The sequence below is a fragment of the Neofelis nebulosa genome, chromosome 12, assembly GCF_028018385.1.
Source record: "Neofelis nebulosa isolate mNeoNeb1 chromosome 12, mNeoNeb1.pri, whole genome shotgun sequence".
Classification (NCBI taxonomy): Eukaryota; Metazoa; Chordata; class Mammalia; order Carnivora; family Felidae; genus Neofelis; species Neofelis nebulosa.
In genome coordinates, this window is record NC_080793.1 from 95,008,443 (window position 1) to 95,021,597 (window position 13,155).

A 13,155-nucleotide genomic window follows, 5' to 3' on the forward strand; every position below is an offset into this window, starting at 1 on the left:
TGTTTCAAAATGAATGCTTTTTTTTTTTTTTTCATTACTGTTACAAAACAACTGTTGTGATGCCAAAGTCTTACTAGGTGAACCTCAGGATAGATAGTACAAGAATCATTGCATATCGTTAATGGGCAAAGAAGCATCATTATTATGATTGCAAAGTGCTCTATGTACATACTTCAGGCCTTGAGAAAGTCTTAACTTTTGTTAAATTATACAGAACGACAGTGAGTTGCAAAGCTGTTTTGTACAGTGCACTTTCTTTGTGCTGTATTGTAGGCGCACGTGGCTCTTACTGCCTTCCTGTCTACTTGCTTGCATTTCTCTTAGACAAGATCTGTTGTACATGCTTGGCCCAAGTCCTTTGCCTTTGAGGAGCTAGATGCTTTGGGGCAGTTTTCAGACCCTCTGACTCTGATAAGCCCCTGTGGGCACATCCCCAGGCCTGTATACCCAAAGTTGGAAGCTTACAAGTTTTCTCTGACAGGCTGGAGACTTTGGAGAGGGGCCTTCCTGGTCACCGAGCATCTAGAATTCTCATGATTAGAGAAGCATCTAAGAACCAGGATTTGTGTTAAACACCTGAAAAAAAAAAGGTACTATTAATGCTCTGGATTAGGGTTGTTGAGCACTTAAATGTGGCTAATAATAAGGAGCCAAGAATACACAGTGGAGAACGGACAGTCTCTTCAATAAATGGTGCTGGGAAAGCTGGACAGCCAGATGCAAAAGAATGTTTCTAGTCTGGTGTCTTACATCATACACAAAAATTAAATCAAATGGAATAAAGATTTGAATGTAAGACCTGAAACCATAAAATTCCTAGAGGAAAACAGACAGTAAGCTCCTTGACATCTGTCTTAGCAATGATCTTTTTTTTTTTTAGATATGACCCCAAAAGAATGGTAGCAAAAGCAAAAATCAACAAATGGGGTTACATAAAACTAAAGAGTTTCTGCACAGCAAAAGAAGCTATCAACAATCAGGGCGCCTGGGTGTCTCAGTCAGTTTGCCTCAGTCAAAGCGTCTGACTTTGGCTCAGGTCATGATCTCACAGTTTGTGGGTTCAAGCCCCACATCAGGCTCTGTGCTGACAGCTCAGAGCCTGGAGCCTGCTTTGAATTCTGTCTCCATCTCTGCCCTTCCCTGGCTCATGCTCTCTCTCTCTCAAAAATAAGTAAACATTAAAAAAAAAAAAGCCATCAACAAAATGAAATGGCAACCTATTGAATGGGAGAAAATATTTGTAAATTGTGTATCTGGTAAAGAGATTAATATCCAAAATATGTAAAGAACTCCTACAACTCAGGAGCAAAAGAAAATCTGATTTAAAAATGTGCAGGGGCACATGGGTGGCTCAGTCAGTTGAGCATCTGACTGGCTCAGGTCACGATCTTGCCGTTTGTGGGTTCGCGCCCCGCATCAGGCTCTGTGCTGACAGCTCAGAGCCTGGAGCCTGTTCCGGATTCTGTGTCTTCCTCTCTCTCTGCCCCTCCCCCACTCGCACTCTGTCTCCCTCTGTCTCAAAAATAAACATTAAAAAAAAAAAAAAAGGAAAAAAATGTGCAGAAGATCTGAAGACACATTTTTTTTCCCAAAGAAGACATGCAGATGCCAGCAGACCTGAAAAGATACTCAGCATCACTCATCATCTGGAAAATACAAATCAGAGCCACAATGAGATACGACCTTATCCCTGTCAGAATGGCTAGTATCCAGAAGACAAGACATAACAAATGTCGGCAAAAATATGGAGAAAAGGGAATCTTCATGCGTTGTTTGTGGAAATGTAGATTGGTATGGATAGTATGGAAAACAGTATGGAGTGTCCTCAAAAAATTAAGAATAGAATACCACATGTTGCAGCAATTCTACTTCTGAGTATCCAAAAAAAAAAAAGAAAGAAAATGTTAATTCAAAAGAGATATGTGTCCTTATGTTCATCACATTATTTACAGTAGCCAAGGTATGGAGTTAACCTACATGTCCATAGATTAATAAGAGATAAAAAAGATGCGAGGTGTGTGTGTGTGTGTGTGTGTGTGTAAAAAATAGAATATTACCCAACCATAAAAAAGAGTAAATCTTGCTATTTGTGACAACATGGAAGGACCTTGAGGGTATTATGCTAAGTGACATAAGTCAGAAAGACAAATACCTTATGATTTCACTTAGATGTAGAATCTAGAAAAACAAAACTCACAGACACAGAGAACAAAATGGTGGTTGCCAGAGGGAAGAGGGGTTGCAAGGTGTGTAAAGTGGGTCAAGAGGTACAAACTTCCAGTTATAAAATAAATAAATCCTGGAGATGTAACATAACAGCATGATGATTGTCAGTGATATTATAGTGCATATTTAAAAGTTGCCCAGATGATAAATACTAAAAGTTCTTATCATAAGAAAAATAAAATTGTTGCAACCTTAGTGGTGGACAGTAACTGGATTTACTGTGATTTTGCAGTGTGTATAAATATCAAGTCTGAATATAATATTACATGTAAATTATGGCTCAATAAAAAAGATTAATAAGCTTGGGAAATTTGATATAAAACATCACTTTTTAATTTTTATTTAAAGCCAAGCAGTACCATGAAAATTATGCAGTTTTTCATAAAAATGTACTTCAGCAAATGACAAAGAGTTTAACTCATTTATTATACCAAACACATAGGAATTGGACTATAAAAACTATACCTAAAGGCAGTATTAAGGGTTCCCACCAGTGCATCCTGACATCCAAGTGGGACAGGTGAGTAGTTGCCACAGGAGACCCTGGAATAACTGTTACCAATGACATTTCAGCATTTTGGTGCATTTGGCTTAAAACAACATGGTTAAGTGTTTAATAAAAGTTTTTGCCCAACTGTAGGAGAGATATCCTAATCCCAATGGTTTATTCTTTTTAAATTGCTTTGTAAAACTACCCGTGATAGTACAATTTAAGCAATGTACCAGAAAACTATTAAAAGCAAATACTCTGAAATCCCAAGCATAGTTAATATTGGTGAATGTCTGCTTTTTCAGCATCTGAAAAATGTAGGTGTGTATATGGATATGTATAGTTTTACACAACTAGTACCTCTTTGTACAATATGGAATCACTCTTCCCACTCAAGTCATGAACATCAAGTCATGAACATCTTTTCATGTAAACAGATAATAGCACTTTTAATGGCTGCGTAATGTCTCAGACTACTCTTGTAATTTACCAGCTAGTCCCCAGTTGAGAAACGTGATATTTCGACTGGCTGATAGAAACTCTGTAGACAGACTGGTGTAAATGTTTGAGTTTGGGGAGACAGAATTTTGGTTGGGTAATTATTGTAAAACCATTTACTTTCTAGGTGGGTCTTCAAACAGCTCTATGATAAGGGCCTTGTGTACAGAGGTGTGAAAGTCATGCCCTTCTCCACCGCATGCAACACTCCACTCTCCAACTTCGAGTCTCACCAGAACTACAAGGTGAGTGTGATGTCATTGGGCATTAACTTACGCATACAGAGGTTAACCATTGTGATCACGGTAACCAGTCCCCACATGGAATGTTAGCGTGGGGAGTCCGTCAGTTTGACCATTTCTTACTGAGTGCTGGGAATGTTACCAGTTGCTAAACTGAGGCTCTATTAAGATTAAAAATGAGGGATTTTTCCCCATGAGATTTGTGAATGGTGTGTCTTCATGTGATAGCTTCTTGTTTTGACCATATTTTTGGGCCTCTTGGGTTAACCAGTGCAGCTCTCCCTCTTTCCCTTCAGTCACTGATTTTGGAAGAGTTATTGGTTGGCATGATGACGCCTTGTCTGGGACCTTGTAGCATTTGTTCATTTGTTAAAAGTTATTGGAACCAAATCTGATTTGTGATTGGTTGACAGTATTATGATTTTATTTCTGATGAACAGAATAACAGCTGTCACTGCTGCGAAGGGAGAGTTTAGATGAGTGTGATGTCACCAGAGTACACTCCGTGCTTTACCTTGTCTAGACAGACCGTAAAGGCAGGCAGTCTTCTGAAACGTGAAGTATCAGTTCTCATGTATGTATTCAAGAGGTGTTTTCTTTTCTGAGGCTTTAACCCTCTTTGCTTTTAAAGGACATTAATTTGTTTGAAAATTATGTCATTAAAGCTTTATTTCAAAGGCACTTTTGATCTTACAGAATGCTTTCACACATCTCATTTGATCTTTGCAAATCCTTGTGAGGTGCCCATGATGAGTCCTGTCGTCTCCTAAATACCCTTCTATGATAGTGCTCACGTTGTGTCATATTTTTTAGATAAAATATTTTAAGCACATAAAAATGTAGAGAATAATATACTAAGCGCTTGGGTATCAAAGGCATAACTTTGTCAGACCTTAACATATTGCTGTGTTTGCTTACTTTTGAAAGATACTTTAGCTTGGAGAATTTCCAGCACACACAAAAGTAGACAAAATAATGAAATTAACTCCCATGTGCCTGTCACACATCCCCAGTACCTGTTAGCTGTGGCCAGTCCTGCCCCAGCAGCACACACTCCACTCACTTCTCCCAGGCCCTATTTCCAAGCAGATTTCAGACACGTCATTTTACCAATAAACAATCCATTATGTATCTTTAAGACATAAGAAATGGTTATTATTTTAACATTACCATAATAACATTATCACCTTTTCAAAAGTGATCAGTCATCCTGAATATGAAATATTCTAATGATCTAATACCTGGATATCATCAGTGTTTATATTTCTGTTTGTCTCTCAAATACCATGCCTTTTTTTTTTCTCTGTTCCTTTTTGTTTTGTTTTGAATCCGGACCTAAGGAAGGTTTGTACATGGTGGTAGTTGTGTTCTAGATCTGCTTTCATCTGCAGCTCTTCATTTCGCCTTTCCCTTCCCCCCCCCCCCTTGCAAATTATTGTTTAGGAAATAGGTTTTATCTTGTAGAGTTTCATACAATGAGTTTTGCTGATTATGTCTCCAGGGTCTAATTTAGACCACATCCTCTGTATTTTGTAGAAATTGGTACTTCATCTTGTGTTTATGTCCTTCAGCATGTATGTCATTGAGAGGTCACTGGTTTTTTTTATGATGGTATTCATTTGTATCTGGTTTTTCTCACTCAATATTGTGTTTATAACAGTCCTTCATGTTTGTAGTTGTGGATCTTTTGTTGTAGTTTCTGTGCAAATAAATGGTCCACAATTTATGTATTTACATCACCTTTCTCTTTTCCATTTCCTTCTTACAACCTGATAGGTAACCACTGTGCTGAATTCGATGTTTCTTCCCATACATATTTTAATACTTTTGCTATCTCCCTAAATTTCGTAAACAGTATATAGCATTCTTATGCTTACCTTTTTTCTTTTTCAGATTTTTATTTATTTATTGAGACAGAATGCAAGCAGAGTAGAAAGAGAGAGGGAGAGAGAGAAAGAATCCTAAGCAGGCTCCACACTGTTAGTGCAGAGCCCAATGCGGGGCTCAAACCCACAAAGTGCGAGATCATGACCTGAGCTGAGACCAAGAATCTGTCACCTAACCGACTGAGCCACCCAGGCGACCCTTATGCTTATCTCTAATCTCATACACTGTACTTACCCTGCACCTTGACTTTCTTTGGAAACATTAAGTTTTAAAGATTCATCTTGATACATGTAGCTTTAAGTTAATTTGTAACTGCTGTATAGTGTTTCATATAACAAATAGATTGCAAGATATTAATCCTTTTGATAGACATCTGAATTGTTTTGAAGGGTATAGCCTTTTTTCTTTAATGTTTATTTATTTTGAGATACAGCGAGTGTGAGTGGGGGAGGGGCAGAGAGAGAGAATCCCAAGTAGGTTCCTCACTGTCAGCACAGTGCCTGATGTGGGGGTTGACCCCATGAACTGTGAGATCATAACCTGAGCCAAGATCAAGAGTGAGACGTTTAACTGACTGAGCCACCCAAGCTCCCCAGCCCCTTTTTTTTTAATGGCAGCAAACAATGTTGCTAAGAACATTTTCTAATATAAATCCTTGTGTACTTATGCTGGAGTTTTCTTTGGCTTCTAGATTTCTACATATTACATCCCCATAATAGCTTGTGAGCTCCTAGAGCTTTTAGAGGGTGTATTCTTCTGTAAGTAAACAAGTACATTCTCTTGGGATGAGCAGATTGTGCTTAAGTAAGGTGAATTACAGGAGAGTGTACTTCCACCTGTTCCAAAAGGTAAACCGTTGTGGTGTAGAAAAATATTTGTTTTTTTATCTTTAAAGTTTTAGCCACTGTACTATATATGAATGAATTGTGCACTACAATCTCTTTGTGTCTGGCCTCTCTTGTTCAAGATTATGTTTGTGAAAAGACATCTATGTTGTGTGTAGTAGATCATTATTTAATTTACCCATTGTACCACTGGTGAGCATTTAGGTAATGTCCAGTTTGGGGCTGTTACAGTAGTGCTACTGTGAACATTCTGGAGGTTGTCTTTGGGGAGCATGTATACACACATCTCTTCTGTTGATTACATACCCAGGAGTGGAATTGCTGAATCGTAGGCTGTACCTACTATATTCAGCTCTAGTATGGGGGTTGGCAAACTGTGAGGTGCCAGATAGTATTTTAGGCCTTGTGGGCTGGATGGCCTCTCACACAAGTACTCCGCTCTGTCAAAACCATTCCTAGCCCTTGGGTTGTAAGAGGTGACAGGCAGACTTGGCCTGTGCCTTGTGGCTTGCCGCCTCCTACTCTAAGAGGTACCAGCGACTCCTCCAGCGTGTACTACAGCATTCTTGCCAGCACCTAGCATGTTCTGTCTTTTGTCTTGGCCATTCTATGGTCTATTTTTGTTTTTAACGTTTGACATAATTTTTGGACTTACTGGAAAGGTCACGAGTTCTCATTTCTCTTTCAGTGGTGGTCACTCTGTCACCATGTTTACATCATCTTTCTCTTCCTAGGGTGAGGGGTAAGACGGGGACCCTCTGAGAGTAGGTGGCAGGCATGATGTCCCTTTTCCTCTAAAGACTTCAGTACATATTTCTGAAAATCCATACTATTCTCTTAGGTAATTGAAATTAGGGAATTGATCTTGATAAAATACCATCTAATCTGTTGGTTGATTGTGTTAATGCTTCCCTTAATGTCCTTTTTAGCAAAAGAGAATCATAGGTTATGTGTTTTGTTCGGTCGCTGTGCCTCCAGCCTTCCTGGAACAGTTGTTCCTTGGTCTCTTTTTGATGACACTGACATTTCGGGAGTTCGGGCTGGTACTTTTTTCAGGTTTGTCTAGTAGTTAGTATGTGAATAAGGTGAAATTTGTAGAGCTCCTTTTTCTCAGGGTACTTTATTTAGAATGCAGTTGGTTTGGGTCAGGAAATGAGCTTTTCTGCTTTGTGGCTGTTTATTAATTTTTTTTCTTTTATTGAGTGCGTGCGCAGGTAGGGGAGGGGCAGAGAAAGCGGGAAAGAGAGAATGCCAAGCAGGCTCCACGCTGTCCACGTAGAGCCTGATGCGAGACTCAAACTCACAAACTGTAACCCTCCCCCACATGTGTGCATGCCCGCTCTCCCTCTCTCTCTCTCTCTCAAAATAAATTTTTTAAAAATCACCCTCATGTCTTTAAAAAATGATTCATTTTTGTATTTTGGAATAAAGGATAACTCTTTTTTAAAACAGTTATTTTGTTCACCTAACTTTTTATAGATTTGTTATACAATAGGCCATTCTAATAGTGAAATTTCTATTATATATTCCTGTTTATGTACTTAAAATGTTGTTTTTGTGACTACTAAAGTAACTGTTAAAACACTTTTGAAGAATATAAAAAATGTATTTGGAATTGTTTGCTTTATATTTTCTTTTTATAAATATGGCGACGGGTTTTTATTCTGGAAGTCTATTCTTTAGAATCAATTCCCTTTTCCTCTGTGTTATTATTACAAATTTTGTAAAAGGGTACTTTATCTCATTTTATCTCAGGATGTACAAGACCCTTCAGTGTTTGTAACTTTCCCTTTGGAGGAAGATGAAAATGTGTCTTTGGTGGCTTGGACAACCACTCCCTGGACTCTCCCGAGTAACCTTGCCCTGTGTGTTAATCCAGACATGCAGTACGTGAAGATTAAAGGTAAGCGTGGGCCGGGTTACTTACGACTGATACGGAAAAGATCGATTTAACTTATTTTGGGAAAGAAGGAAAACTTACGTTTCTTTTTGGAGTAAAAATAGAAGTTTTTGAAAAAGTGTTAGAACTTGAATGTCAAAATAACCTCTAAAAGTTTTTTTTTTTTTTTCATTTTTGGTTGAAAAAGTAAATGCGCATAAAAATTAAAATAGAGATATAAAAAAAAGATTCCTTACAGTTTTCAGATTGTAATACCCTTTTACACATCGTGCCCACGTTACAGATGAGGAAGGAGCTGGAGATTCAGAGAGGTGGTATCTCATCGTTACTAGGAACGTGATGTGTGTTTTCAACACCACCAAGCAGTTAACCTAATTTAGACACTAGCTACCTGGAGACAGCATCAGGCGTCAGATCCCACAGGTTAAGGGCTCAGTCCTACAGAACCACCTGTACCACCACACCCTCAACTGCAGATGTCATTTTCAAGTCCTGTGCTTCCGACAGACTGTGACCCCCCCTCCTTAGGTTGGATTAATGTGCTAGAGCGGCCCACAACTCAATGGTTTGTCGTGAAAGGATATTATAAAGGATGCACATAAACAATCAGATGAAGTACATAGGGGGAGGTGTGGAAGGGTCCTGAGCCCAGGAGCTTCTGTCTCCTACCTAACTGGGATGAGTTGCCCTCACAGCATGTAGATACTTTCACTAACCTGGACGTACTCCACACCCCATCCTGTTGAGGTTTTATGGAGGCTTTGTGGCTCTTGGTGTTTGAACTCAATCTCAGGCCCCTCTCCCCATCCCATGGGTGGGGGTTGGGGGTGGGGGTGAAAGTTCCAATCCTAAAGTGACTTGGGGGCTTTCCTAACATCTGTTCATTAACATAACAAAAGACACCTTTATGACTCTTAGCACTTAGGACTTTGCAACGGTTTTAGGAGCTCTGCCAGGAATGGGGACTAAGACTGAAATATGTGTTTCTCAGAATTGATACCAGAACTTGAGAACTTTGTGCCTTTCAGATATTCCCTTGTAGAGAGCCAAAATCTTGATGAAGCCCTTTCCATGGAGACTTCTATGAAAAAATAAGATTGTTCCTTTAGGTTTGGGTAGTTTATGGAGGGAGGGGGAAGCCATGGAAAGGAAACCATAGCCAGAAAAGTAAGCACCTTATAAGACAGGTGACTTGATTCATAGCTGCTTGTGAGGCAGAGGAAAGATTCAAGAAAGGAATGGGAGGTGCGTGGGTCAGAAACAGGTGTTTTCATTACTGCTTAGCTGGGCCTTGGGAACAGATGGGAGCAGTTCCTCCTGCTGGTGGCTGTGGGTGGAGAGCCTCTCTAGGCAGGACCAGGCCCCTGTGTCTCCCTGGGGACAGTGCTGCTCTCCAGTGAGTCTGACGGCCTCAGGGGCCATTGGGCAGATACTTCAGTCCTGACCTTTGTCTGCCCGCATGTGACCCACATACCTGGTGGGCCATGTGTCCTGAGTTTTATCCAGAAAATGTAGACTCCACTGACCATGAAGCTCCAACGCAGCCAGAACTAGTGGGTGGCAGCGTTCGTTATTTTTAACAGCTTTTCAGCAGTTGCAGAGGTCTTCACAATGATCCATAGATTCTCGTGTTTCTAATGGTGAACTGCATATATGTCATAGGCTCCAGTAAATCTTAGGATATATCTTACTTTACAAGTGGGAGTTTAAATTAGTCTGTTTTTATAAGGTGATTTGCCATTTGCTGTTAAATTTTAAGTGTTTGTACATTTATTCTAGCCTTGCTATTCCTAGGAAAGTTTCCTCCAGAAACATTCTAATAATGATACAAAGATATGTGCAAGAGCATTCATTACCCGTACAGTGTTCCTAGTACTAACAATCTGAAAACAACTTAAATCCTAGTTTTAGTTGATGGGCTAAAATGACTTGCACTTCCACAGAAGGGAGTACTGGGTAGCTGTTTAGTCGAATAGAAAAGGCAATATGTGCTAATATATGGAAAGATGTTCACAATATAGTGTGTGAAGGCAAACTGAAAAACTGTATTGAGTTCTATCCCATAATTAGTAAAAAAAAAAAAAAAAAAAAAAAAAAAAGTACGCATTCACATAAGATGTATGTGAGTATACACGTAGAAATAGACACTCAAGAGGCACCTGGATGGCTCAGTCGGTTTAGCATCCAATTCTTGGTTTTGGCTCAGGTCATGGTCTCAGGGTCCGTGAGATCAAGCCCCATGTCGGGCTCTGTGCTCATAGTGTGGAGCCTGCTTGGAATTCTTCCTCCCTTTTCTTCTGCCCCTCCCCCACTCACACACACTGTCTCATAAATAAATAAACATTAAAAAAAAAAAAGAAATAGACACTCAAATGATAGTGTCTTGCATGGGGATAAGGTTATGGAGGACTTTTACTCAGTGAGTTTCTTGGTTTGTTAATGGGGCTCAAATTCACAAACTAAGATCATGACCTGACCCAAAGTCGGACACCTAACCAAACCCACCCAGGCGCCCCTGTTAATGTTACGATTTTTAATTTTTTTTTTCAACGTTTGTTTAATCTGGAAAGATAAAGACAGAGAGAGAGTGGGGGAGGACAGAAAGAGAGGGAGACACAGAACCCGAAGCAGGCTCCAGGCTCCAAGCTGTCAGCATAGAGCCCATTGCAGGGTTTGAACCCACAAACCATGAGATTATAACCTGAGTCAAAGTCGGACGCTTAACCGACTGAGCCACTCAGGCGCCCCAATGTTAAGATTTTTAAACATTTACGTATATGACTTTTGGTCAGAGAAAATAAAGATTAATATACTTAAAATGAGTAGAAGCTCAGTAAGCACACCTGCTGTTTCCGTCGTCTTTGGGTCTGGAAACCAGTGTGTGTTGGTGTCCTTGCCGCATTTCTCTGAGTGCTGAGCACAAGAGGTACAGGTGATACAGGACCCCAGGAGGGAGGAGTGTGCTAGTGTGCTTCTAGACTCCGCCAAAGTCTGAATGTCACTCAAGTCCACTTTTTCCCTTGTTCTCATAGATGTCATCAGAGGAAAATTGCTCATTTTAATGGAAGCCAGATTACCAGCCCTGTATAAACTGGAAACTGACTATGAAGTCCTTGAAAGGTAAGTATACAAATTACTGATTTGTATGTGTGGATATGTGTATGTCTTTCTTTAACCTTGAGAGGTGAGACATCTACTGCCCAAAAGGTTTCTTATTCAAGTTCGGTTTTAATATTCCTGCTGTGTATGTTCAGACCACATATTCCAGCATTAATGACTGCGAAACAACTAAACCAGCAGGCAGTGATGACTTGATGTGCTGCAGTTTTGTTTCTTGGAGGGTTTTAGTCTAATTGTGAGTTTGCCTTTCTCCTTTTTCTAGATTTCCTGGTTCCTGTCTCAAAGGCAAGAAGTACAGGCCCCTGTTTGACTATTTTGTGCAGGTGAGTTCAGGGACCTGCCCGATGTGGGCCCTGCATAGCTGGGCACTAGGTCCCTGGAGTGTTCTGATGCACCTGCAGTGGGAGTCACTGCGTTGCTGTCCTGTGGGTTGTGTGGGTTTCCCGTGGCTTGTGTAGGTATCTGTCGCCTGTATGGGTGTCCGTGGCTTGTGTGGGTATCCCTTGGCTTGTGTGGGTATCCTGTGGCTTGTGTGGGTGTTGGGATCCAAAGTCTCTCGGTAGTAATAAAGTTAAATTACATGTGTATTCCCTTCTTGTTTTAATAATTAAAATTGTATAGGAATTTTTTTAATACTTTTCTTAAGTTATGAAAGGAAACACTTAAGTTTGAGAAGATTTATATGTATATATTTTTATTGCTTATAGATTTTATTGCTTATAGATTTTCATCCTGGAAATCTATTGGTTTGGAGGTGTTTTGGTTTTGTTTGTTTCACGAATTTAAGATAGTGCTCAGAATAAAACCTTGTGTCTAACAATCAACAGAGTTCATGTCAAGGAAACTGATGAGGTGGGGGTTTTAAATCTAGGCATCAAGGCAAAGTTCATACATTTGGTAACCTAGTTTTCTTAAGAGTCATGAAGCAGTTTTATGTAGTTTTCGTTTTCTGCCAACAGAGAATCCATGGCTATCGTTGCCATGGAAACTCTACCACCACCAATAAAAGAATAGGGTCAGCAGGAAGTTCCTGTTGATCTCTATCTATATGTGTTGGAGGGAAATAGTGAACAACACCCTCAGACCAGGCTTTATGCCTTATGTGAAAATTATATTCAGCTGTACATAGTATTAGTTGGCAGAACCTTATACCACAGCCCAGGATAAAACATTTGCTTACCTCTGTTCTGGTTCAGGAACAGAGTTTGATTCATGCAGGTGATCTCTGCCATTTGGGCTCTGTCCACAGTGTCGCTCATATCTGTCTTCATTTTTGTGTGTGTTGAGTGTTTTCCCGTGTTTCTCATGTCCCAGTTACATTTGACCCTCAAACAACATAGGGGTCAGTAGCGCCAATCTGGGTACAGTGACTTTTGACTCCCCCCAAAATGTAGCTGTTAATAGCCTACTGTTGACCAGAAGCCTTACCAATAACACAAATTGTTAACACGTATTTTGGATTTTATATGTGTTATATACTGTATTCTTAAAGTAAGCAAGAGTAAAGAAAATATTATTAAAATCATAAGGGGGCCCCTGAGTGCCTCAGTCAGTTAAGCATCCGGTTTCAACTCAGGTTTGTGAGTTCGAGTGGTTCGTGATTTCCACTTGAGTTCTTGCGGTTCGTGAGTTCGAGCCCCATATTGGGCTGTGTGCTAATAGCTCAGAGCCTGGAGCCAGCTTCAGATTCTATGTCTCTCTGTCTCTCTCTCTGCCCCTCCCCAGCTCACACACTCTCTCAAAAATCAATAAACATTAAAAAAGAAGAAAATTGTAAAGAAAACATATAGTGGTTTTTCCAGTAGTGTATTCATTGAAAAAATTTTTTGGTGGTTTAACAATTCTGAATACTTTGTTTTCCCAAACATTAAGTATATATAAAAAGTTTTTCTCCACAAAAAGACACAAAGTACAAAGTCCTAGCACATCTTTTTGAAAAACCATTGC

The 13,155-nt window shown here is 39.8% G+C and overlaps 1 protein-coding gene across 4 annotated transcripts in view; it reads left to right on the forward strand.

The window, feature by feature from the left end:
* The window catches only part of IARS1 (isoleucyl-tRNA synthetase 1), a 67,904-nt gene that overhangs the window by 11,724 nt on the left and 43,025 nt on the right, over positions 1-13,155 (forward strand). For all 4 annotated transcript variants that reach the window (XM_058695991.1, XM_058695990.1, XM_058695992.1 and 1 more), the window contains 4 exons: positions 3,342-3,459; positions 7,944-8,091; positions 11,121-11,208; positions 11,471-11,531. In XM_058695991.1, coding sequence (XP_058551974.1) covers positions 3,342-3,459; positions 7,944-8,091; positions 11,121-11,208; positions 11,471-11,531 — 415 coding nt within the window. The remainder of the gene's footprint in view (positions 1-3,341; positions 3,460-7,943; positions 8,092-11,120; positions 11,209-11,470; positions 11,532-13,155) is intronic.